The sequence below is a fragment of the Silurus aristotelis genome, assembly GCF_946808225.1.
Source record: "Silurus aristotelis genome assembly, chromosome: 7".
In the NCBI taxonomy this organism is placed as follows: domain Eukaryota; kingdom Metazoa; phylum Chordata; class Actinopteri; order Siluriformes; family Siluridae; genus Silurus; species Silurus aristotelis.
In genome coordinates, this window is record NC_139580.1 from 25992700 (window position 1) to 26017896 (window position 25197).

At 38.0% G+C, this 25197-nt stretch overlaps 1 protein-coding gene across 2 annotated transcripts; it reads right to left on the reverse strand.

Annotated features, from left to right (window-relative positions):
• Positions 1-3628: 3628 nt before the first annotated feature.
• On the reverse strand, positions 3629-14447 carry saal1 (serum amyloid A-like 1). Of its 2 annotated transcripts, XM_083546430.1 has the most exons (14): positions 14296-14437; positions 13409-13514; positions 12127-12260; positions 11882-11983; positions 10538-10621; positions 7482-7561; positions 7285-7344; positions 6740-6855; positions 6475-6637; positions 6282-6364; positions 5811-5981; positions 5081-5262; positions 4094-4186; positions 3629-4003 (listed from the first exon to the last, which is right to left on the reverse strand). In XM_083546430.1, the coding sequence occupies exons 2-14, from the start codon at positions 13422-13424 to the stop codon at positions 3911-3913; spliced, it is 1377 nt and encodes a 458-aa protein (XP_083402556.1). In that variant the 5' UTR covers positions 13425-13514; positions 14296-14437; the 3' UTR covers positions 3629-3910. The 2 variants fall into 2 exon arrangements, with proteins under 2 accessions (XP_083402556.1, XP_083402557.1); XM_083546431.1 differs by lacking the exon at positions 13409-13514 and having other exon boundaries at positions 14296-14447.
• Between the last annotated feature and the right edge of the window lie 10750 nt (positions 14448-25197).

A 25197-nucleotide genomic window follows, 5' to 3' on the forward strand; every position in this document is an offset into this window, starting at 1 on the left:
ACTGGTTGAATAATAAACACATAAAATTACAGTCTCATGCCAAAAAACTTTATGAATAATATACACAAGTAATGGATTTGATACACAAAAATAAGAAACACTTGCTATAAAAAAATATTAAATATTTTAAATATATACTTAATGTCCACATTACAGTTTTTCCCAGTTGCTTTTGAGCATTTACTGAATTATTTTTAATATATACAAATCATTGCATTTCTTAGAACAATTTGTACAAACAGCACAACAAATTGGTAACTTGCCTGTTTTGTTTTCTTTAAAATCCAGTACAATTTACTGCACAGTACTAGTATTCATTCGTTTTAATTTGTGTTAGTAGAGTATCTGCAAGAGTGAAAGGGAAAGTTTATAGCACTGTGTTGAGACCTGCGATGTTGTACGGTTTAGAGACAGTGGCGTTGAGTAAAAGACAGGAGGTGGAGCTGGAGGTAGCAGAGCTGAAGATGTTGAGGTTTTCGTTGGGAGTGACGACGATGGACAGGATTAGAAATTAGGTTATTAGAGGGACAGTTCATGTTGGACGTTTTGGTGACAAGGTGTGGGAGGCGAGATTGAGATGGTTAGGACATGTGCAGAGGAGGGACATGGGGTATATCAGTAGAAGAATACTGAGGATGGAGCCACCAGGAAGGAGGAAAAGAGGAAGTCCAAGGAGAAGGTTCATGGATGTGGTAAAGAAAGACATGCAGGTAGTTGGTGTGAAAGAGGCAGATGTAGAGGACAGGGGGGTATGGAGACGGATGATCCGCTGTGGCGCCCCCTAATGGGAGCAACCGTAAGAAGAAGAAGACTAGTATTCATTCGTTTCCTGGTTGTTCATCCATTTTCAGAAATTGTAATTCTGTGCTTTGCTCTGTCTGTGCATGTTCAGCATATTAAAGGTTTACCTTTGACCTATTTTAGAGAACTAATGGATCATCGGTTGATCTGATGCCTTCATTAGCGACATTCAAGATCTCACAAATCATCAATTCAAGACAAAAATATGAAGAAGATAAGCTTGACAGATTATGACAATTTATTTAACCTTTAGCATTCAATGAATTATGCAATGAACTGATGCCCAGATGTTTTGGGGGTTAAAACTATTCAGGTGACAACCATGACATCAACAATTAATAATGTAGGAAACAGCAGACAATTGAAAACACCCAATTAAATTAATGTAACAAAGCACTCGCAACTGCTTTTATGATGAACAGAAGTGGGAAGAAATAAAGTAAAAATACTGGTTTACTTCACTATTTATTTTTCGGGCAACATTTTACTTTCTCTCATTATAGTTTTTTACACAAATATCTGTACTTTCTACTTCTTACATTTTCAAACTCATTACTTGAGTTTTAATCTATTTGGTGACATGATCGATATTGTTTCTTCTCATTACGCACAGTTTTCAGCCGATCAACCTGTTTCCTTTCATTGCGTGACTTTTTCAACCTTCCACTGGTGTGGAATCATTTCCTGGCTTTCACACACACACACACCACAGACGTAGGCTAGTTTATGATGCTAACAACAAACAAAGCAGAAGGCAACAAGATGTCTGGGGTTAATGTGGATGAGACGGAGGGATTCACCTGATCATTGTCATCTTTTCTCTGCTTGAGTTCTATATGGTGGATGTTCAGCCTGAATATATACATTAGAAAACAATTTTAAAATATTTTGTATTAATATAGTAATATGATGTGTGGTCCAGGTAGTAGTAATGACTACTTTAGTACAAGTCAGAGCCCAAACTTCTTTAAATTAATTTGAGTGAAAAAGTGTAGTCAGTACTTCAACTTTTACCAGAGTCTTTTAAAATATAAGAATCTATAGTTCTACATGAGTGAAGAATGTGTAATTTTGCCATTTTAATGATTTTGAGAATTTCATTTCTGATCTGAGAAATGCTCCAAAGCAGCTGGGAATAACTTTAACAGTAACAACTGTATACCTTGTGAAAGAGAAAGGTCAAACGCAAATGGCCAGACTGGTCCTTTCGAAAGGTCACAGGAAAGGCACTCTTTACAGCCGTGATGTGCAGAAATGCATCTCAGATTGCACGACATAGTCAAACCCTGAGACGGATTAACTACAAGAACAGTAGACCATGTCAGAATCCACTTCTGACAGCCAGGTCTTGAACAGTCCCTTTTAGATGAAACTCTGTGCACTGTAACCTAGCTCAGTGGTTAAGGTGTTGATCTTCTGATCAGAAGGTTGTGGATTTAAATACCAACACCACAAAGTTGCCACTGCTGGGCCTCTGAGCAAGACCCTTAACGCTCAACTCCTCAGTGTATAGATAAGTATAACTCTTGAAGAGGGTGTTCAAATACTATGAATGTAAATATATCTTAACCATATGCACTAAAATGCAGCCCCATGACAGCTCTTAAAAGTGGAGTGGATGTCACCTTTCGAGTCCGGTTCCTCTGAAGGTTTCTTCCTCATGTCATCTCTGGGTGTTTTCCCTTGCCACGGTTGCCTCTCAATTGCAGTACATTTAATCATATCGAATTGAATAAGATCCTGCATTGATGTGTTTCAGTACAGTTCAATTTAATTTTTATAGCACTTTTTACATTGGACATTAAAGCAGCAGTACACAGATAAAGTGATAATCTTCTTCTTTCGGCTGCTCCCATTAGGGGTCGCCACAGCGTATCATCCGTCTCCATACCCCCGTCCTCTACATCTGCCTATTTCACACCAACTACCTGCATGTCTTGCCTCACCACATCCATAAACCTCCTCCTTGGACTTCCTCTCTTTCTCCTACCTGGTGGCTCCATCCTCAGCATTCTTCTACTAATATAACTCATATATATATATATAACTACCTGCATGTCTTCCCTCACCACATCCATGAGGTTATATAAAACAATGTGTAAGTTTATTGCCTATAAGTTAGTTTCTTATAATTGTTTATCTCTGATAAGGCAGCCAGTGGAGACTATGGCAAGAAAAAAAAACGGTATGAGGAAGAAACCTTGAGAGGAACCAGACTCAAAAGGGAACCCAAGTGGAACAAACGCAAGTCCTATGCAACCTGTGGTCCTGAGAGCCATTGTAGTAGACTGTTGATATTAATTATCATCGTCTCAAGCTGCTGTGCCACAATGTCTACTGTTAAAAGCTCGGTACTATTAAAAATGTGATCAGATTGAACATAAGCTCCATCTGCAATCTTGTCAAACATCGGATTTGTAGCAAAACCATTTAGGAAATGTAACTCTGCATAAAAGCATCTTTCAAATGCTTTAAATGTAAATGTATCTACACGATATGCAGCCACATGACAGTTTTAAATGTTTGGAGTGAAGTGGATGCCACTGAGCTGAGAATGGGATCTCTGTGGAGTCTGGTCCCTCTGGAGAATTTTTTCCTCATGTCTTTTTAGGGAGTTTTTGCTTCCCACGGTTGCCTTTCACTTGCAATACATTTAATCATATAGAACTGAATAAGATCCTGAATGACAATTATTTATATAAAACTAAATAAAATCCTAATGCCACAATTTCCATAGTTAAAATCTTTGTACAAAAAAAAAAAAAACAGACTTAGACTGGACATTAGGTGCTTCATCAACATCATTGTCAAGATCAGATCTCAATAATTTAGGAAACGTTCCGTTTATTAAATAGGGTGACTACTACTACAAACGCACAAGAGATAATACAAAAAACAAAACAGAAAAAAAAAAAAAAAAACTTTTTTTTTTTTTAAGTGTCTGAGTCCAATTTCTGTTTTGGTCCATATCAGAATCAGAGGTCAGTTCTGTGCTGCAAGTATAAAACCTAAACGTGGATGAGAGGATGTTCCTTCATCACTAAGCGCTCCAACAGGCTCACATACACGAAACAAAACCCAAAATCGAAGCATTTGATGTTGTCTCTGGCTAATCTGATTCCAATACGACGGAACACTCCTTCTTTATGACGTCCGCTAGTTCAGGCTTCACGTTGGTCAGCGTGGAAATGAAGCGCAGCACCTGAACGAAAAGAAAGAAGTTTTGAATAACCCAGATACAAAGAGGAGAAAAGAGAGATGGAGGGAGGGATGGATGGTGTTTTGGACTCACGGATGTGTTGTGTTGCGGACTCAGCACCTTTAACGCAGCAACCCAAATCTTCTCTGTAAGATGATCCATTTTCAGCAGCTCGGACACATCGTCCTACAAGATCCCATACTTAGTCTCTCAGAATTATTATTTTTTTTTTTTGTATATATACACACACACACACTTATATGTGATGACAAAGAAAAATCCAATCCAATATGCTTAAAGGAAAATGGGTCTGAATTAAATGCATGCAAATTATAACACACAATTTTCGTTCACTTTTTCCGAAGCTCTAAAATATCCTTCCACATTATATATCGCTTAAAGCACACAGCAAAGAAGATTCATTGTAAGAATATACATGTGTAGCTGGATTTTGGGTAGATGAAGAAATGCAAAAATGTGGCTAAATATCAGCAATATGGCTGTGCATAAATAAAACACAGAGAGAGAGAGAGAGAGAGAGGGAGAGAGAGAGAGAGGGAGAGAGAGAGAGAGAGAGAGAGAGAGAGAGAGAGAGAGAGAGAGACAGACAGACAGACAGACAGAGACAGGTAGACAGACAGGCAGGCAGATAGATAGATAGAGAAACAGACAAATAGATAGACAGGCAGATAGATAGGCAGGCAGACAGACAGACAGACAGACAGACAGACAGACAGACAGACAGACAGACAGACAGACAGACAGACAGACAGATAGAGAGAGAGACAGACAGGCAGACAGATAGGCAGACAGATAGACAGACAGATAGACAGAGAGGCAGACAGGCAGATAGACAGGCAGATAGATAGAGACAGACAGGCAGATAGACAGGCAGATAGATAGAGACAGACAGGCAGATAGACAGGCAGATAGATAGAGAGACAGACAGATAGACAGACAGGCAGATAGACAGGCAGATAGACAGGCAGATAGACAGGCAGATAGACAGGCAGATAGGCAATCAAGTGTTAGGAATAAACTTGAGGTCTGGATCCTAAGCATGCATTGTGTACATCTCACCATGGGCAGATCTGTGAGCAAAGTAGAAAGTAACTCTGCTGCTATTTCAGCCAACACCTGGAGCTGGGGGTCTCTTTCCTTTTCCGCCTTTCCATCTGTTGGTTCGTCTCCTGACTCCTGTGCATGCTTAATTTCATGGTCAAAGTAGAGGATGCGAAGTAGACTCGCAACGGATGCTGAACCTGTATCAATCAATCAATCAAAAGATAAATAAATAATAATATATGTATATTTACAGTATCTCACAAAATTAAGTTGCCTTTCAGCAACTATTGTAGTAGATCTTCTCAAGGAACAATACCACAGAAATGAAACTTGGATATATTTGAGAATAGTCAATGTGCAAAATAACAACATACAGCCATTTAAATAACTGCCAACGAAAGTAAGTACACCCTTAGTGATAACATCTGTATGTCGCTTAACCGTGCAAAGCCATATGTTCTATTCATCATGTTCATGTTTTTGTCTGCGTGACAGGACCATACAAATTTATGTATCTTCTATTAGAGCAGTTACAATTTGGTGCTTTGAGTACAATTCTCTCGTGAAAACCGATCCAAAATCCCAGTATGCAGAAACATGTACGAATACGAATACATATAATACATTGTCTGTCTGTCTGTCTGTCTGTCTCTCTATGTGTGTGTGTGTGTGTGTGTGTGTGTGTGTGTGTGTGTGTGTGTGTGTGTGTGTGTGTGTGTGTGTGTGTGTGTAGTGTGATCCTCACTCATGTTTGTCTTGAGGTTTGTGTGTAAGGCAGATAGCAGAGCAAGGGCAGGGGCAAGGAGTCCCTTCTGCTCCTGCAGGATGACAGGAGGGTCGTCTGGTTGGCACAGATCCTCACATACCACTTCACACACCATCTTCCATACTGAAGCACCACACCCTTCTTCTGAAACTGCATATAAGAGGTAAGTGGTACAAGAAAAAAAGAAAGTAAGAAAACATCTAAAAATGATATAAAAGCCCCACTGCATTGATGTGAGTCAATTCTCCGAGTGGAAAAGACATATGTTTTTGAAATAAATCTGTAATACGTAGGTTTTATCTACGTATTACATGTAGTAGTTTACCTACTACATGTCCATGAACTTGCTATACAAAGCTTTTGGCTAATCTTATTAACTGTTGCATATGCTGATACTTGGACTGGATGAAAAGTCGAACCGAAGATTCGACTTTTGAAGAAGAGTCTCACCGAGATTCTGTAACCCTTCATCTACTGTAGTTAAGAGCTGAAGAGCATGCAGATATGCTTCAAGGGCTTTCGGACTTTCCTTCCTGAAATGCACAATTATAAACTTCACGTTCTACAATTTACTCGAATATCAAGTGAAGGTTTCAGTAAAATCCCTCCCCCCCAAGACAAATGTGATTAATTAGTGTCCAACCTAAGCTGTACAGCAGCCTCCAGTAATGCAGAAGCGACATCCCGCTGCGTGTCCTTGTCCTGGTCAGTCTCACTGGGTGTCCCAGACAGCCAGCTCTTCATCAGCTCCTCATCCTCATCAAACAGCTTATCAACAAGCTCTCCTACCTTTATCAACAATTCCACTAATTAAACAAAGAGAATGCGATGTGCATTAAGCATTAAACATTTTTATAACAACAATACTAAAGTAAATAGATTTACATGAGAAACCTCTAGATGATTACCATTAGTCGAACTGCACATTATGAAGCAAAGGTTGCTGCATGTTGACGTCTCCTGCAGTATCCTCTGTAGCCACAAGGGGGCGACATCGGGTTGAGAGACGCAGGTCAGGAGAAGTCTGAAAGAAATATAAACTAATAACAATGAAAAACGGTGCCCAAGAAAACCAAAAGAAATGAAGAACATCTACTAGAGCGGGTGGATGACGATAAAACCACAAAACTGTAACATGCATTGACCAAACATGACGTATTTTTTTTCAGGAACAGTATTGGACAATGTGAGAGGCGAGTCTAAAACCTTCCTGGAGCTGGCATCCGAAGACGTTCTAAACAACTGTGTGCCTCCAACTTGGTTGTAACAGTTTGGAAAAAAAAACCACAGACGAGTGGTAAAGTCAGGTGTCCCAATACTTTTGTCCCTATAGTGTATATGGGGTGTGTATGCTGAAATCATTTTTCAGCTTAAATAAATGAAAAATGAGTGCCAATATTTTTCTTATTATATAATAATAATGTTAATACCGAGTCTCACGTGAGTATCTCACCTGCATGTCTCTAACAGCGTCGGAGGATCGGCGTCTCCCAATAGTAATAGCAGCACAGCCCTGATGGGGCGGTTGGGGGGGTGTGGGGGGAGAGAGACGGGCATTACATCATCACATTCAGGAAATATAGAAATATCCTGTGTATTATGAGTTGAAGCAGACAATGAAGAAGAAGAAAAAAATGGATGTTCACATACGCTAGTTCATCGTTCTGGCTAATGAACACACGTGTATCAGGAAAACAGGCCATATTTCCCAGAACTCCTACACAGATTTCCTGCAACAGAGAATGTGGTTTATATTTCAAAGAAAGAACGATAAAGAAAACGAGCACGACTTGACGCCAACGGGCTTTAAATGGAATTAGAACAGCTATAAAAGAGTGATGATGAATTTCTACCTTATTCTTTCCCTTCTTCTGATATTATTATAGTAATACTGTATATTATATACTAGTATTATAATATTCATGTTTTTCATTATCACTAGCTCATTTTCTTCTTCTTTCGTATGCTCCCATTAGGGGGCGCCACAGCGGATCATCCGTCTCCATACCCCCCCCGTTCTCTACATCTGCCTCTTTCAAACCAACTACCTGCATGTCTTCCTTCACCACATCCATAAACCTCCTCCTTAATCTTCCTCTTTTCCTCCTTCCTGGTGGCTCCATCCTCAGCATTCTCCTACTGATATACCCCATGTCCCACCTCTGCACATATCCAAACCATCTCAATCTCGCCTCACCTCACCTCGTCTCCAAAACGTTATCGCTAGCTCATTTCATGAGGGGGAAAAAATGTGCATTATATTATCATTGCTGCTTTATTGAAAGGAGAACTACTTCATAAAAGCACGTCTGGATTTTGCCACGTTCAGGAAACGTTCGATGTAGCGGTAACAACAAAGCTACACTATATTTCCAAAAGTATTGGGTCACCTGGTCATAAGTGCGGTATGTGATTTTTGAGCATCGCATTCCACATTTAGTCACGATTCCCTCTTCTGATTCCCTCCACTCTTCTGGGAAGATGTTCCACTAGATTTTGGAGTGTGCTTATGGATATTTGTGTTCAAACAAGGGTTTTATGAAAAGCAGGTACTGATGTAGGTGAGGAGACCTGGGGTGCAGTCAACGTTCACATTCATCCCAAAAGTGTTCAGTAGGGATGAGATCAGAGCTCTAGGAGATCCACCGCTCCAACTCACGAATAGCATATCTCCATGGATGGCTTTGTGCACAGAGGAACTGTCATGCTGGAACAGGTTTTGGATCTTCTTCTGAATTTTAGCACGTCTTTTAAAAACACATATTTGTCAATTGGCTTGACTATTTGAGTCACGCTAACAACTAACATTTCCTTGTTTGCGCCGAGCACACCAATTACACACTCGGTTGGCTGGCAGAGGTGGCAAAAGTACACACATCCTTTACTTAAGTAGAAGTACAGATACTCATGTTTTAAAATACTCGGGTAAAAGTTGAAGTACTGATTGAACTTTTTTACTCAAGTGAAAGTAAAGAAGTTTTGGCTCTGACATGAACTTAAGTAAAAAGTAGTTTGTGTCACCATTATGAGGGAAAAACCCACAAAACGCCACCTAGAGGGTTAATTGTGTAAAACATGGCAGATTTGGTGTTTGATTTGAGACTTGGCGCAGAAATAAAACAAAAGTTTACTGACTAAAAATATTTTTATCTGGAGTTTAATAATTTATTTTATATCTAAGTAAAGAAAGGACGTCGTGGATAAATTAATTTTTTTCCCGAAGGTTTTAATTTCGCCTCTTTTATATTTATTTATTTATTTATTTATTTATTTATTTATTTATTTATTTAAATTTTTTTATAAAAAATGCTGAGAACAGAAATAAGTGCTAAATTGATTAAGTAACATTTTTCATTTGTTTTGTATTAATATATATATAAATACAAAACAAATGAAAAATGTTACCAAATGAATGTATCCAGACTGAAGATCCACATATAGAACACAAGCAGAGAGAAGATGATGATCAGCATGAATGTGTCTGTTCTCAGTCATGTTCTCAGTCATGTTTACATCACTGACTCCCTCTGTCTCATCCACATTAACCCCAAACTTCTTACTGCCTTCTGCCTGCTGATTCTTATCTTCGTAAAGAGTGAGAATCAGGACTTTATACACCAGCGGATTGAAAAAGACGCGCAGTAACAGGAAATCGGTTGTTCGGCTGAAATCAGCGCGCAGTAAAAAGAAACATTTGATATTTCACCAAATCAGTGGATTAAAACTAAAGTAACGAGTCTGTTTTGAAAATGTAAGAAGTAAAAAGGACAGATATTTGTGTAAAAATGTAATGAGTAAAAGTAAAAAGTTGTCTGAAAAATAAACAGTGGAGTAACGTACTGATACCAGAAAAATCTACTTAAGTACAGTAACGAAGTATTTGTACTCCGTTACTTCCCACCTCTGTTGGCTGGTTATGAAAAACACACTACTAATTCCAAACCCTAATATATAGAACAGTACGAAATGTTTATATACAGTGGTACCTTGACCTACGAGTTCATTAATGTACGAGTTTTCCGAGGTACGAGCGGTCACTCGGTCGATTTTTTTTTGCTTTGTTACGCGAGCAAAGAATTAAGGTACGAGCTCGAGACGCTGCCGCTAGATGGCGAAGCGAAGCCAGAAAGCGAAGATTGTGACGAAAATTACGATAAGCAAAGAAAAATTTGTAAAAAATTGTAAAGTTTAGGGATACGTACTGTACGGGAGTGATAGTAAAAAAAACAGTTTTCCCTCCGCCTCCGCTTATCGCCTCTACCCCCCCCCCCCCCCCCCACCAGCGTTTTCGTTAGCTCAACTCGTCTCATCTCCAAGGAAAATACACTGAAAAAAACCATATTATATCTTTACGTACTCTTTCTATTATGTTTTAATACAAGATTTGTTATTTAGAAATGTATTTTCCCAATTTAATAACATGAAACATAAAAACGGGGTGTCATTGTGAGGGTTGGAACGGATTAATGCCATTTTAAGAATTTTCAATACGGAAAAACTGATTCGATGTGCGAGCGAATTGAAATACGAGCTCGTCCACGGAACGAATTAAACTCGCAGGTCAAGGTACCGCTGTACGTGCACACGATATCAGAAACCAGACCCATGATCCATTTCATTCGTAATGCGACAAACATCGAAGTCTCCGGATCTGTTTAATTTCATTTACAGTGTGCACAGAGTGTTAGGGTTCACGGTCTACTTACTGTAAGGCGTGGATTACGAGACTTAGCGATTACACCCAGCAGGATATCTGGGGTTTTGAACTCCTGTAGAAAGCCAGCCACGTCCTGGAGATAAGAACGGAACAAATAAATGGTACGTGTTTGAATTGTACTGAATGAGGGGGATCAGTGTTGTGCTAGTTACTGAGAAAGAGTAACTAGTTACAGTTACTTCATTCAAAAAGTAACTCAATTAGTTTGTTGATTACTTACACCAAAAAGTAATGCGTTACTGTTAAAAGTTACTTTTTTTTTTTTTGTACAAACACAAAACTGACTTAAACACAAAGTCATTTTTAAACACTATTTAATTAAAGTCAGAGCAGCACAAACTGAATATATCACAAGGATTTCTGAAATAAATAACAAAACAAGCTGAATAATATATTCACAATCAAAATCTAAAGTGGCTTCTGCTGTTGTGTTCAGCACTTAAACATGTTCCTTTCACAGCTGAAGTATGAAAACTATCAACAATGTAGAACAGAACACCGGGTTAGCTTCTAGCTTCTAGCTCCTCAGGCATGGAGTTCCTGGAGGAGCTTCAACAGATCGGAGTTGCTGTTTATCGCAGTAGATACGAGCTTCGAACCAGAAAGACACAACTTACATTTGCCTTAAAAGTGTCTTTATGATCAACTAAAGTGAAATAATGAGCGTATTTCCACTTTGAGAAACTCGTCTTGCTCTCGCCTCGACTCGCCATTACTGCCGCACAGACTTGAATAAACGGACACACGCCCACAGTGCGTCTTCTTCGTGTTTACAGTGGTTCATCCACCAATCCTACAATGCAACGCACAGGTAAGACTGTAGTCTACACTTCAGCACAAATTCAATCATTTAAAAAACGGGTAACGCACCATACGGTAACGGTAACGAAGTTACTTTATTTAAAACGCGTTACAGTATTAGTTACTGTCAAAAGTAACTGCGTTACTGCCTAACACTGAGTGGGATTCATTGCTATTCCTCTTAATATCGATTACAAATTTCATACAATTTCAACTCACAATACAAGTAACCCCAGTGTGAGACAAATGCTATTTAAATGGTGAAACACACAAGGCAGTACATGTTTAACCACACAGGCCAACAACTCAATACAGGTTCATACAGATGATATAATCTGAGTAAACAAATTCTACAGTGGATCTCTGTCCTGGTTACAGCAGGATGAAAAAAAACCATAAACATGGGTGTAGTGCAAAACTTTTATTGATTAAAATAATACAAACTGGCTCCTCTTTGGTCGCACATAAAATCTATCAGAGATCAAATATTGAACATATACCGTACGTAAAAGAGTGATGAGGTGTGTTTTACCTTATCCATGGCCATATCCCAGACTTTACACAACTCCTCCTCAAGCTCCTCAGACAGTTCGGTCAGACCTTCGCCTTGGTCCGAGTCCTTATTGGTCACCATCTAAAAGGGATACTATCATGCATCTTCTATGCAATACCTGAGCATGCACACCTTCGAACATCTGTCACCCAATCGGAGTGAAGTAATAAATATTGATGTGGTATAAATTTATGCAAAATTATTCGGAATAAATCACTGAATACCTGTATAAGGCGAGTTAAGGTGCTAAATAACCAGTGCTTGCTGTACACGGTGTCTCCGATAGCGTCGTCCTCTTCGCCGGTCTCGCCATCTCTGCCGGGAGGCGGCGAAGGGTTACGATCCATCCGTGGTGAGTCTTAGAGAGAAGATTGTCATGTTAATCGTTCGGCTGTTCAGTGCAAACCGATTACGATTATCTCATTTATACAACAGTGCAGGTGAGGGTTTGTTTAAAGGCCCAGCAGTGGCAACTTGGTAGTTATGGGATTGAACTCACATCCTTCCAATCAGAAGTCTAACATCTTAAACTCTGAGCTACAACCTACAGATTAGGATTATGTTCAGGTCACAGATCCATATAGTGTGTATATATTTAGTAATATCACAAAATATTACTAAATATACACACACTATATGGATCTGTGACCGGAACATAATATTTGTATGTGCTTTTTAAACTTCCGGTTCCACATTTAGTCTCTATTTACTGTTATAATAACCTCCACTCTTCTGGGATGATTTTCCACTAGATTTTGGACTGCGTTTGTGGAGATTTGGGCTACAGGGGTGTTAGAAGGACAGGTACTGATGTAGGTGAGGTGAGGAGGCCTGGGGGTGCCTTCAGCGTTCCAGTTCATTCCAAAGGTGTTCATTGTCATTTGCCTGTTCAGTGTAATTCTGAGAAATGTGATGAAAACAAGTCGTTACGATTATCCCATTTATCCAACTGAGAAGTTGAGGATTAAGGGGCCTTGCTCAAGGGCCCAACAGTGGAAGCTTGATAGTGTGGGGAGGGTTAAACCGCTGGTTCACGATATACATACAGTTATAGATTTTCATGCCAAATTGATATAAATGTCATTATCTTTTCAATTGTGTGCAAAAATTCAGTGCAATAATAATAATATTTAATCGCGACTAATCGCACTTTTCTTCCTTCAGTTCTAGGTGTACTTTATAGGGATATTTTTCAAGTTTTTAATACTCTACCATTGGAGTGGACAAACATGCTTGCTTAATGCAAATATGTTTATTACAACGATCCGGCATGTACAGCAGGTTTAAAAAATATTCTGAAAGCATAAAGTCAAGCGAACTCAAGTGAATGTAACATCATTAAGTATTACTAATACAATGTAGTGTCCAACTTTACACTTGTAAGGATTAACTAATTTTAAAGCAGCTCCAAAAAAAATACAATTATGCCTCACAATAAGAGGCACATTGTAGAAGTGCATTGGTCAACTAAAAAATATTCAGGATAAATAAAGTGCAATACAGAACCGGTCTTGTGATCCATCTGGCAAGACCCCTTTCTTTATCTATTTCTTCTTGCTACTGTATCCACACAACGTTGCTGCTGCATTGCTTCCTAACTTGACTTCCCAAACTACAAGGTGGGCGAAGATCAAATCAAAGATATATATGTGTACACACACACACACACACACACACACACACACACTTACATTTATTTTAGGTTTTAGTTTTACTGTGAGTAACAGCAACAATTGCCATAATGGGATCAATAAAGCATTCTGATCCTAAAGATTGGTTCTGATTCTGACAATAGTCCAACCTGGTCTTAGTCCTAGTCCTGCTTCTTTAAATCCTATCCTATCTATTTCCAAGTGATTAAAAAATTAGGAACCAATGGGAGTATAACTGCTGCTTAATTACAATATATGCACATGTTTACACTCATTCATTAACTCATGCATTCGTTCATTCATGCATTCGTTCATTCATGCATTCGTTCATTCATGCAATCATTTATTCATGCAAGCATTTATTCATGCAAGCATTCATGCATTCGTTCATGCATTCGTGCATGCATTTATACAAGTATTAATTAATTCATTAATTAATGCAATCATTTATTCATTCATGCATTCATTGAAGTTTTTTCACGAGCTATTTTACTTCTCGAATTCCTATTGGTTCCTGACATTAAGAGTTAATAAAGAAGATGCATCTAAATCTGAGGCCATCATTTAATCGTCTTTTCTTTCTGAGAAACTTTATTAATAAATAATTCAGCAGCAGTCACTAGATTATAACTCGAGAAAGCATTTGGCAGCACACTACTACTACTACTACTACTACTGTTATTATTACTATTATTATTATTATTATTATTATTGTTATTATTGTTATAGGCAACACCTCACCCATTCTGGAGTAAAAATGGCTTCCAAAAATAAACAAACAAATCCTAGGGTTAATTCACATCTTCAGATTTCACTCGTACACATTTCCCCGCCATGCTTTCCTCATCCTGGCTGCTGCTGTTTGTTCTTCCGGTTCGGGATCGGAAGAAATAAAGAGCGCCATCTACCGTAGGGATGTGTACTTTTCAGTAGTGGTGAGCGATATCATTTTTCAATACCGGTGTCTTCGATATCGATATTAAAACCGTCTTTAAAAAAAAATAAAAAATAAAAATAAAAAGCCTTGATTATTGATATTAAATAAATTGCAATGGATAATTGTTATATCTATTTTAAAAAACATTTTAGATCAAGCAAAAATTCTGTAAATACAATCCTACAAATCCTATTCAATTTTCTTATTTTCCACATTTATTTCATTTTTGTAAAGGAACAAAAAAATGTTTTAAAAAAAATATGTTCCTTCTTGAACTTAATATTTATACTGACTTAAAAAATTTTTTAAAGGCAGGATTTTATATATATTAAATAAATTACAATGGACAATTGTTACATTCATTTAAAAACGCTATAAATCAAGCCAACCTTATAAACGATACATAATATATAATATATATAATAAAATACAATCCTACAAATCCCATTCAATTTCCATATTTCCTACATTCCTTCGTTTTTGTAAAGAAACAGGAAAATGTTTACATCCTCCTTGAGCCTGTTTCTTTTATTTGATTGATCAAATCTCCTGCTTTGACGATGAAGGTACAGATGACGCAGCGATCTGAAGATATAAGACAGAAGTGACAAAATGCTGAATTGCCTGATGATGAACGGAGGCTACTTCCTATTCGCATTCCAATAAAACTCACTTGATTAAAAATCCCAGATTGGATCGATATATTTAAATGTGAAAGCCAATTTTAAAAGTATTGATTATTTTGGATCAATCTGCACAATCTTTTTGTAGTCAATGTGAAATGAGGGGGTAAAAATGAGGTCTCTATATAAATTCAAAATTATAGTTCTTTACTACAGTATATACCTGCTCCTTTAAGTTTAATACCAGAATCTGATTGGTCAGAAAAATGTGTACTGTATCAATTTAATAGCACACCTCAGAAAGTAGCGTTGAGGTTTACATACATCAGGTTTACATACACCTTGGTAATATGAATAGTTTAAACCATATTAGGGATTATAACAATTTCTTTTAAGTTATTATTATATACTACTTCCCTTAATGAGCTCTATCTTTTATATAGGAAATGGTAAAGTGATTGAAGTTATTGAAACCCAATATTAAATAGTCAAACTGATCTGGTTAACAGTTTACATATGCTTGATTAATCCTGAGGTAAAAACACCATATTTTTTATGTTTCGGAATAGAAGTCAAGTCAAGTCAAGTCAAGTTTATTTCTATAGCGCTTTTCACAACAGACATTGTCTCAAAGCAGCTTTACAGAAATCAACATTAAGGTGAATGGTGTGCATTTATCCCTGATAAGCAGCCGTGGCGACTGTGGCAAGGAAAAACTCCCTTACATGTTATGAGGAAGAAACCTTGAGAGGAACCAGACTCAAAAGGGGAACCCATCCTCATTTGGGTGACATCAAGCATGTTATTATAAATCTTCAAACAATACAGAACACTGGAGAGTGAGAACTAACATGAGTACTGGAGTATAAGATTATAAGTAATGTTCTTTCTACAGTCTTATACACTCATTATGGTTAAAAAAAAAAAAAACTAGGAGCTACTGACATTTGTGATCATCACAGATCCAGCATCAGCTTCTCCATTCCAGAGCCTTTAAACACTCCAGGAGGTCCAATGTCAAAACTCCACACATTTAGCGGGATCCAATTGGCACTGGTACGTCTCTAGATGGTTCGGGATGTTTGCGAGTTCGGCATCTACTTCTTCAAAGGTCCATAATCTTCATGAGGTGGGACGTGACTGGAGCTGGCCAACTTTAGGATGCCTCGGGATGGGGAGAGAAAGAGAAGCAGTGGAGAGGAATTAGCGTAGCTGCTGTTCATGATATTAACAGCACAAGTTGATAATGTGCATGTAATCAGATGTTCTGGAGCACAAGGTTATGATGTGAGACGTGTGTTATGTGTAGGCTTTGCTAAAAAGATATGTTTTTAATCTGGACTTAAACTGGGACAGTGTGTCTGAGCCCCGAACACTGTCAGAAAGACTATTCCAGAGTGTAGGAGCTAAATGTGAAAATGATCTACCAGCTTTAGTGGACTTTGCTATTCTAGGAACTACAAGAAGCCCAGAGTTTTGAGATCTCAGTGAGCGTGACGGATTGTAGAAGTGTCCTATGAGGTCCTTAGAAGTTCAAAAGTCCACTCATGTAAAGTAAAAATCGACAGAAACTGCACATGATTTGGTTTTCTAGTATCTTCAACAGGTTTGACCACCTTTCAACAGCATCCAAGTTATTTTTTAGATCCACACTTAAGACAACTGAGGGATTTGAACACAACTGAACTGTGTAAATGTTAATTTCTGGGAAATTTCATATATACAACCCCAATTACAAAGAAGTTGGGACACTGGGCCAATCTCAAATCTCTTGAAATTAATATTCTAATAACAATAAAACAAACTTTTCACATGTTTTTGAATTTGATGGCTGCAAAACGTCTCAGAAAAGTTGGGACAGGAGCCGATGTGTAGCATCACATCTTCTGTATAGATTTCTGGAGGTGTTAATGAGCTCATGCAGTGATTTCCATTACAGAATCATGTCTGCTTTAAATGCAGTGCCTCCTGAGGCCCCGAAGATCATCCAATTTCTGATTTTCGCACTTGTCCCATGTCCCAATCTTTTGTTGATATTATTTCCTGTAAAGGATGGGATATAACACTGTTTTTTTAATTGTTGAGGAACATTATTCTGAAATTTTTCCACAATTTGGAGACACACTCTTTCGCAGATTTCTGAAGCTACATTTTAATAACCTAATTTTAATAACACTTAATTTTTCCTGCTTTTTTTTTTTTTGCCCCTGTTGCATAGAGACAATGTGGATGTGGAAAAAAGTGCAATAACATGACAATTCTCTGCTTTCTTTTACAAGATATTTTTAGTTATGTGTCGATTTGTAATTTACATTATAGGGTTTTATGCCATTAATACAGTAGTTCCTAAAGAAATTAGGTTTTGTATTTTAATATGCAAGTCAAGTTTATTTCTATCGCGCTTTTCACAACAGACATTGTCTCAAAGCAGCTTTACAGAATTTTAACAGTCAAGGTGAATGGTGTGCATTTATCCCTGATGAGCAGCCGTGGCGACTGTGGCAAGGAAAAACTTCCTTAGATGTAATGAGGAAGAAACCTTGAGAGGAACCAGACTCAAAAGGGGAACCCATCCTCATTTGGGTGACATCAAGAGTTTGATCATAAATCTTTCAACAATTCAGAACACTGGAGAGTGAGAACTAACATGAGCAATAGAATGTAAGATTATGAGTAATGATCTTTCTACAGTCTTTATACAGTCATTGTGGTTATAAAACTAGGAGCTACAGAGCAACTCATAAAATAGATCAACATTTGAGATCATCACAGATCCAACACCAGCTCCTCCATGCCAGAGCCCTTAAACACTCAAAGAGGTCCAATATCCAAACTCCACATGAAGTGGGATCCAATTGGCACTGGTACGTCTCCAGATGGTTCTGGAAGTTTGCGAGTTCGGCATCTACTTCTTTAAAGGTCCACAATCTTCATAAGGTGGGACGTGACTGGAGCAACCTCAGGATGCCTCGGGATGGGGAGAGAAAGACACACACACACACACACACACACACACACACACACACACACACACACACACACAAATAATTGCACGTACATATGATTTTGAAGGTACACAGACTATATTTGAGTGCTTATATGTTCTGGAAAAATGTTCAAACACTAACAAGTATACACTCAACAAACATTCAGCTTTTTTTATTACAGTAAAATGACTTCCAGACTTTTATTTCCTCAGTCAGGAGAGGTTACATGAAAGAGATGCCCAACCTAAGGCACACAGGTGGAAGTTGGACCATGATGATGTTTAATTTGGCCGTGCCATACAGTATATGAAAAAAGGAAAAAATGCCATAAGGCCATAATTCATGTATCTCATTACAGGTCCCTGTACAGCTGTATTAGACATGATAATGAATACTAATTATGACAATAAATTATACAATAAGTTTCACTGAACTAATACTTTGAATGTAAAAGTGCTTTTGTTATGCTGATTACAAAGTAATGTTACTTTATTGGTATACTGCAGCAATTGCTTTCGAACCACGACCCTCAATCATGATTTTTGTCCCTTCATAGAAAAAGATTTAAGCACCTCCCCTTTAAGGTTTACAAAAAAATGCGATATTGAATTTTTCACATCTTATGTTGTGCTTTTCAAACAAATATACGCAATGATTGAAGTGTGATAAGCCCTAGAATCAGTGTATCTAAGGCACAAGTTATAATTACATTGTATACACGTTGTTTGATTGTTACGAGCACCCTAGATATATAGACACACACTGAGCACAGTGAGATACACACTAAACACACACACTGAAAAACTAAGTAAAACTAGAGACAGTTTTGGATGGTTCAGAATAAGGCTTTGTGCTAAATGCATTTTTTTTTAAACAAAAATAATTTCACTGTAATGTTGCAGAAGCAGAACACTTTTAGAAATGGTAGCAAAAAAACCCCAAAAACAAAGTGTTAACAAATAAAAAGTGAGTGTTGTAGAGGGTATAAAGAACAATGATCTGTGTTTTTGTGGTGCTTTCTAGAAATTGACTTTATTTGCTGAATAAAAAAGTCAAATTTTTGGCAATACAACCCTGTATTCTGAATGTAGTCTTTTTCTTCTGCTTGGCGTTTTATCATCTTTACTACATTTGTTGCATAGTAAAGATATCAGTACAGTGTTCATAGTAAAGTGCGTCTTCCTGTTACTTTTCACGCTACTAGTTAACTAGTGAACAGCTTTTTATTGTATCAGGCAAAGTGTCTGATTGGAGCATGCGATTAAAGACTCAGTATTTACATTTAATTATTGTACTTTTATAATATCAAATGTTTTGATTAATTAAACCTGGGAACTGAAAACCCATTTCTTGTGCTGATTTCTTCCATATTAAAATGCATGACAATAAAATAAAGCACTATATTGTATTGAATCTGAGTGATGTGTATCGTTATACTTCTATTATCACAACACCTTGTTGATGAGAAGTCACAGGAAGATGGTCACCCATTGCCTGGTATTTCTTCCCAAACTTAAAACAGATTTAGTGAATCTGTGCCAACTTTGACCTTAGATTTCTGTTCTGGGTGGACAGGAGGGAGTTCCATTGTGGTCCTTACCTGTTGTAGCTCATTAACCTTAAACAGTTGTTTTTGTTTATTTGAATGAGTAGAGATATTCAAGAACCAGTCTAGCCTTTCTTATCTGAACAGTCACCGAGACATTGACTTACTAAAGTGCTTTGAAGACTCAGGAGAAAAATGGGGTATGCAGTAAATGCAGTGCATGAGGCATCGCACATGGAGGGTGCCATTGCATGTAGATGTTCGTATGTACCCCCTTTTTTGAGAGGGGCTAGGGGCTGCCACACATGATCTTACATACCCTTTGGGAAGATGTGCAGTTTATTGATTGAGTTTATTTATTGATGGAGACCAGGGATGCAATTGCACATTTCCTAAGGAGTGCATTTCGAAGCAGTTTCCAATAGAGGTGCAAAAGTGGGGTATGCAGTATACACAGTGCATTAGGTGTCACACATTGTGGGCAATGTATTTATTCTTGTATCTATTCTTTACCCCTCTTTTTTTGGAAAAGAGTGGGGGCGCCAACCATCTTGCATACCCTTGGTCTCCATTAATAAATACATTGTAATGGTAGCTCATTGGATCATAGACTAAGAATACCATCAGTCTAAAACTCTGTAAGGAGTTTAGTTAGAAATGTTCTATTTTAATGATTGATTGAAGAGGTATTTGAAGACTGCTCCTGACTCAACTGTTCGGACATCAAGTGGAAATTTGTTCTTCCACCCAGGTGCCAGAACAAAGAAATGTCTTTAAACATGTCTTACTTGTACTCATTCAATCAAAAGTGTCTAAGGCTTGGAAAGAGCATGGTGGAGTGTGAGGTAAGATAAGTGCTGGACCATTAGTAGCTTCATAGGCAAGCATCATTATAGCTTGGGGCGGTTTGAGAGAACTTGGGAAGGTTGAAAACAAGTCGAGCAGCTTTATTCTGGATCCACATTGCACTGCTGCAACCTCATGGGCTGTTTAGATACAACTTTATTGCCATTGCATAGTACAGGTACACAGCAACGAAATGCAGTTTGGCATCTACCAGAAGTGCAAAAAGTAGCAATCGTGCAAGTAGTGCAGATAAATATGTAGCATATTTACAGCATGTAATATATGTAAACATATGTACAGTGAATAAATATAAAGGCTATAGTAGTGCAGAGATGTGTGGACAATGTTAAGATGTACAGGCTATGGCATTGAAAAAGAAATGTGCAGAAGTAGAAGGTTATAAGATTATGGCATTTGAGAAATGTGTGTGTGTATATATATATATATATATACAGTGAGGAAAATAAGTATTTGAACACCCTGCTATTTTGCAAGTTCTCCCACTAAGAAATCATGGAGGGGTCTGAAATTGTCATCGTAGGTGCATGTCCACTGTGGGAGACATAATCTAAAAAAAAAAATCCAGAAATCACAATGTATGATTTTTTTACTATTTATTTGTATGATACAGCTGCAAATAAGTATTTGAACACCTGAGAAAGTCAATGTTAATATTTGGTACAGTAGCCTTTGTTTGCAATTACAGAGGTCAAACGTTTCCTGTAGTTTTTCACCAGGTTTGCACACAGTGCAGGAGGGATTTTGGCCCACTCCTCCACACAGATCTTCTCTAGATCAGTCAGGTTTCTGGCCTGTCGCTGAGAAACACGGAGTTTGAGCTCCCTCCAAAGATTCTCTATTGGGTTTAGGTCTGGAGACTGGCTAGGCCATGCCAGAACCTTGATATGCTTCTTACAGAGCCACTCCTTGGTTATACTGGCTGTGTGCTTCGGGTCATTGTCATGTTGGAAGACCCAGCCTCGACCCATCTTCAATGCTCTAACTGAGGGAAGGAGGTTGTTCCCCAAAATCTCACAATACATGGCCCCGGTCATCCTCTCCTCAATACAGTGCAGTCGCCCTGTTCCATGTGCATAAAAACACCCCCAAAGCATGATGCTACCACCCTCATGCTTCACAGTAGGGATGGTGTTCTTGGGATCGTACTCATCATTCTTCTTCCTCCAAACACGTTTAGTGGAATTTTGACCCAAAAGTTCTATTTTGGTCTCATCTGACCACATGACTTTCTCCCATGACTCCTCTGGATCATCCAAATGGTCATTGGCAAACTTAAGACGTGCCTGGACATGTGCTGGTTTAAGCAGGGGAACCTTCCGTGCCATGCATGATTTCAAACCATGACGTCTTAGTGTATTACCAACAGTAACCTTGGAAACGGTGGTCCCAGTTCTTTTCAGGTCATTGACCAGCTCTTCCTGTGTAGTTCTGGGCTGATTTCTCACCATTCTTAGGATCATTGATACCCCACGAGGTGAGATCTTGCATGGAGCCCCAGTCCGAGGGAGATTGACAGTCATGTTTAGCTTCTTCCATTTTCTAATGATTGCTCCAACAGTGGACCTTTTTTCACCAAGCTGCTTGGCAATTTCCCCGTAGCCCTTTCCAGCCTTGTGGAGGTGTACAATTTTGTCTGTAGTGTCTTTGGACAGCTCCCTGGTCTTGGCCATGTTAGTAGTTGGATTCTTACTGATTTTATGGGGTGGACAGGGGTCTTTATGCAGCTAACGACCTTAAACTGGTGCATCTAATTTAAGATAATAAATGTAGTGGAGGTGGACATTTTAAAGGCAGACTAACAGGTCTTTGAGGGTCAGAATTCTAGCTGAAAGACAGGTGTTCAAATACTTATTTGCAGCTGTATCATACAAATAAATAGTTTAAAAATCATATATTGTGATTTCTGGATTTTTTTTTTTAGATTATGTCTCTCACAGTGGACATGCACCTACGATGACAATTTCAGACCCCTCCATGATTTCTAAGTGGGAGAACTTGCAAAATAGCAGGGTGTTCAAATACTTATTTTCCTCACTGTATATATATATATATATATATATATATATATATATATATATATATATAGTACAGATCAAAAGTTTGGACACACCTTCTCATTCAAAGAGTTTTCTTTATTTTAATGACTATGAAAATTGTAGAGTCACACTGAAGGCATCAAGGGCTATTTGACCAAGAAGGAGAGTGATGGGGTGCTGCGCCAGATGACCTGGCCTCCACAGTCATCGGACCTGAACCCAATCGAGATGGTTTAGGGGTGAGCTGGACCGCAGAGTGAAGGCAAAAGGGCCAACAAGTGCCAAGCATCTCTCGGGGAACTCCTTCAAGACTGTTGGAAGACCATTTCAGGTGACTACCTCTTGAAGCTCATCAAGAGAATGCCAAGAGTGTGCAAAGCAGTAATCAAAGCAAAAGGTGGCTACTTTGAAGAACCTAGAATATGACATTTTTCAGTTGTTTCACACTTTTTTGTTATGTATATAATTCCATATATAATTCCACATGTGTTAATTCATAGTTTTGATGCCTTCAGTGTGAATCTACAATTTTCATAGTCATGAAAATAAAGAAAACTCTTTGAATGAGAAGGTGTGTCCAAACTTTTGGTCTGTACTGTGTATGTTCAAGTCAAGTCAAGTTTATTTATAAAGCACTTTTCACTAAAGACATTGTCTCAAAGCAGCTTTACAGAAATCAACAGTCAAGGTAAAAGGTGTGCATTGATCTCTGATGAGTAAGCAAAGAAAAACTCCCTTAGATGTCATGAGGAAGAAACCTTGAGAGGAACCAGAATCAAAAGTGGAACCCATCCTCATTTGGGTGACATCAATGTTCATTATATATTTAATACAATTAAATAATGTATAATTTTATACATATACAATGTAATTATGATGCTATTTCAATGGAACGCCAGTGATATTACAATATAATAAAATAAGATAAAAAACACGCAGAAGTGGTTGTTAGGTTGTTAAGTGTGCAAACACATGCCGGCACCTTCAGCAGGGTCAATAGACTTTTGGTTGACGTCTCTCCAAATATTAATGGTATTTGTTTACCTTGTCGTTTGCACTTATGGGGCATCCTCCCTTTGAAAATAGAAAGCTACAGAGAAACTCTGGGCCTGGACACTATGGATGTTCTTCCTGTTTAAATATAAACGTATTGCCAAAGGAAAGTTAAAGCCGATACCTTTGCTAAGATAAATCCAATATGCAATGTTTGTCCTTGGAGTGGCATCAAGCAACAGCAGGGAATCATGAAGCCTATGATCAACATCTTAAAAGTACATGGAGGGAAATAAGTCTGGAGATCCTGTGTAAGCTAATCCTTGTGGCAAAAAAAAGTATGTGGAAAACCAAATGAGTCATTTGAGACCTTTTTTACATTCCTATTCCACCCTACCTTCCAACCTAATCCAGATTTAGATTCACCATGCTTTTTTTTTTTTTATCGCCACTCTTCTGGGAAAAGCTTCCCACTGTATTTTAAAGCATGGCTATAGGGAATTGTGTTCAATCAGCCACAATAGCATTAGTGTGATGAGGTACTGATGTCAGATGAGAAGGTCTGGGGAGCAGTCAGTGTTCCAGTTCAAACACTGGGGTGTAGGCTACTCGAGATCTTTCACTCCGGCTTTGGCCAACAATGTCTTAATGGAGCTCTCTTTGGGCACATTTGCCTGCCATCATGGAATAGGTTTGGGTCTTTGCTTTTAGTGAAGAGAAATTCGTGATTCTTTAATATACTAAATTATTGTAGGCAGACTTTAAGACTTTGTAATTGTGTTTTGTATTGAATAAAATGTCCCTTTGGCTTTCTGAGAATTTATCATCATTCACTATTTTATATTGTATCAGGCACTATAAGACTGTGAACCTCTAAAAGTAATACCCAATAATACCCAGTAATGTACCCAAAAAGTCACAAATTGCTCATAATAAATTATAGTAATCTTGTATAAGTACACTATATGGAAAAAGGTTTGTGGACACTTAATTATAAGATTCTTATGTGCTTTTTGAACATCTCATTCAACAATTTATTACAATAACTTCCACTCTTCTGGGAAGATGTTCCACTTGATTTTGGAGTGAGATTGTGGACATTTGTGCTCATTCAACAACGAGCGTGGCTCGAAGGCCAGGCTACAATATCCATAGACTTTGTGGTACAATTTGGGGGAAAACCACATATCTGGTGCCCCAAGGGTTTTGTTTATGTAGTGTATATGTTACGTGTTTTTGATAAGAACTATATAGTTAAAGTTTTAATTTCAAGTTTATTTCTGTAAAGGATTTCACAATGGACATTGTCTCAAAGAGTTTTAGAAAAAAATGTACTTACATTTATGTTGATGTTTATTCATCCACTGTGCGCAATCTGTGGCGACTGTGGCAAGGAATACCTCTTTTAGATGGTAGGAGAAAGAAACCTTGAGAGGAACAAGACTCAAAGGAAAACCCATCCTCATTTGGGTGACACCAAGAGTGTCATTATAAATAAATAAACAGTACCAAAACCAGAGAGTGAGAAATATCAGCAGCAGCGGAGTGTGTGATTATGAGTAATGTCCTTTCTACAGTCTTATACAGTAGGTTGGAGTTGCGGCATTAGGTGCTCCTGAGCAACTCATAAATTAGCTCAACATCTGAGGTCATT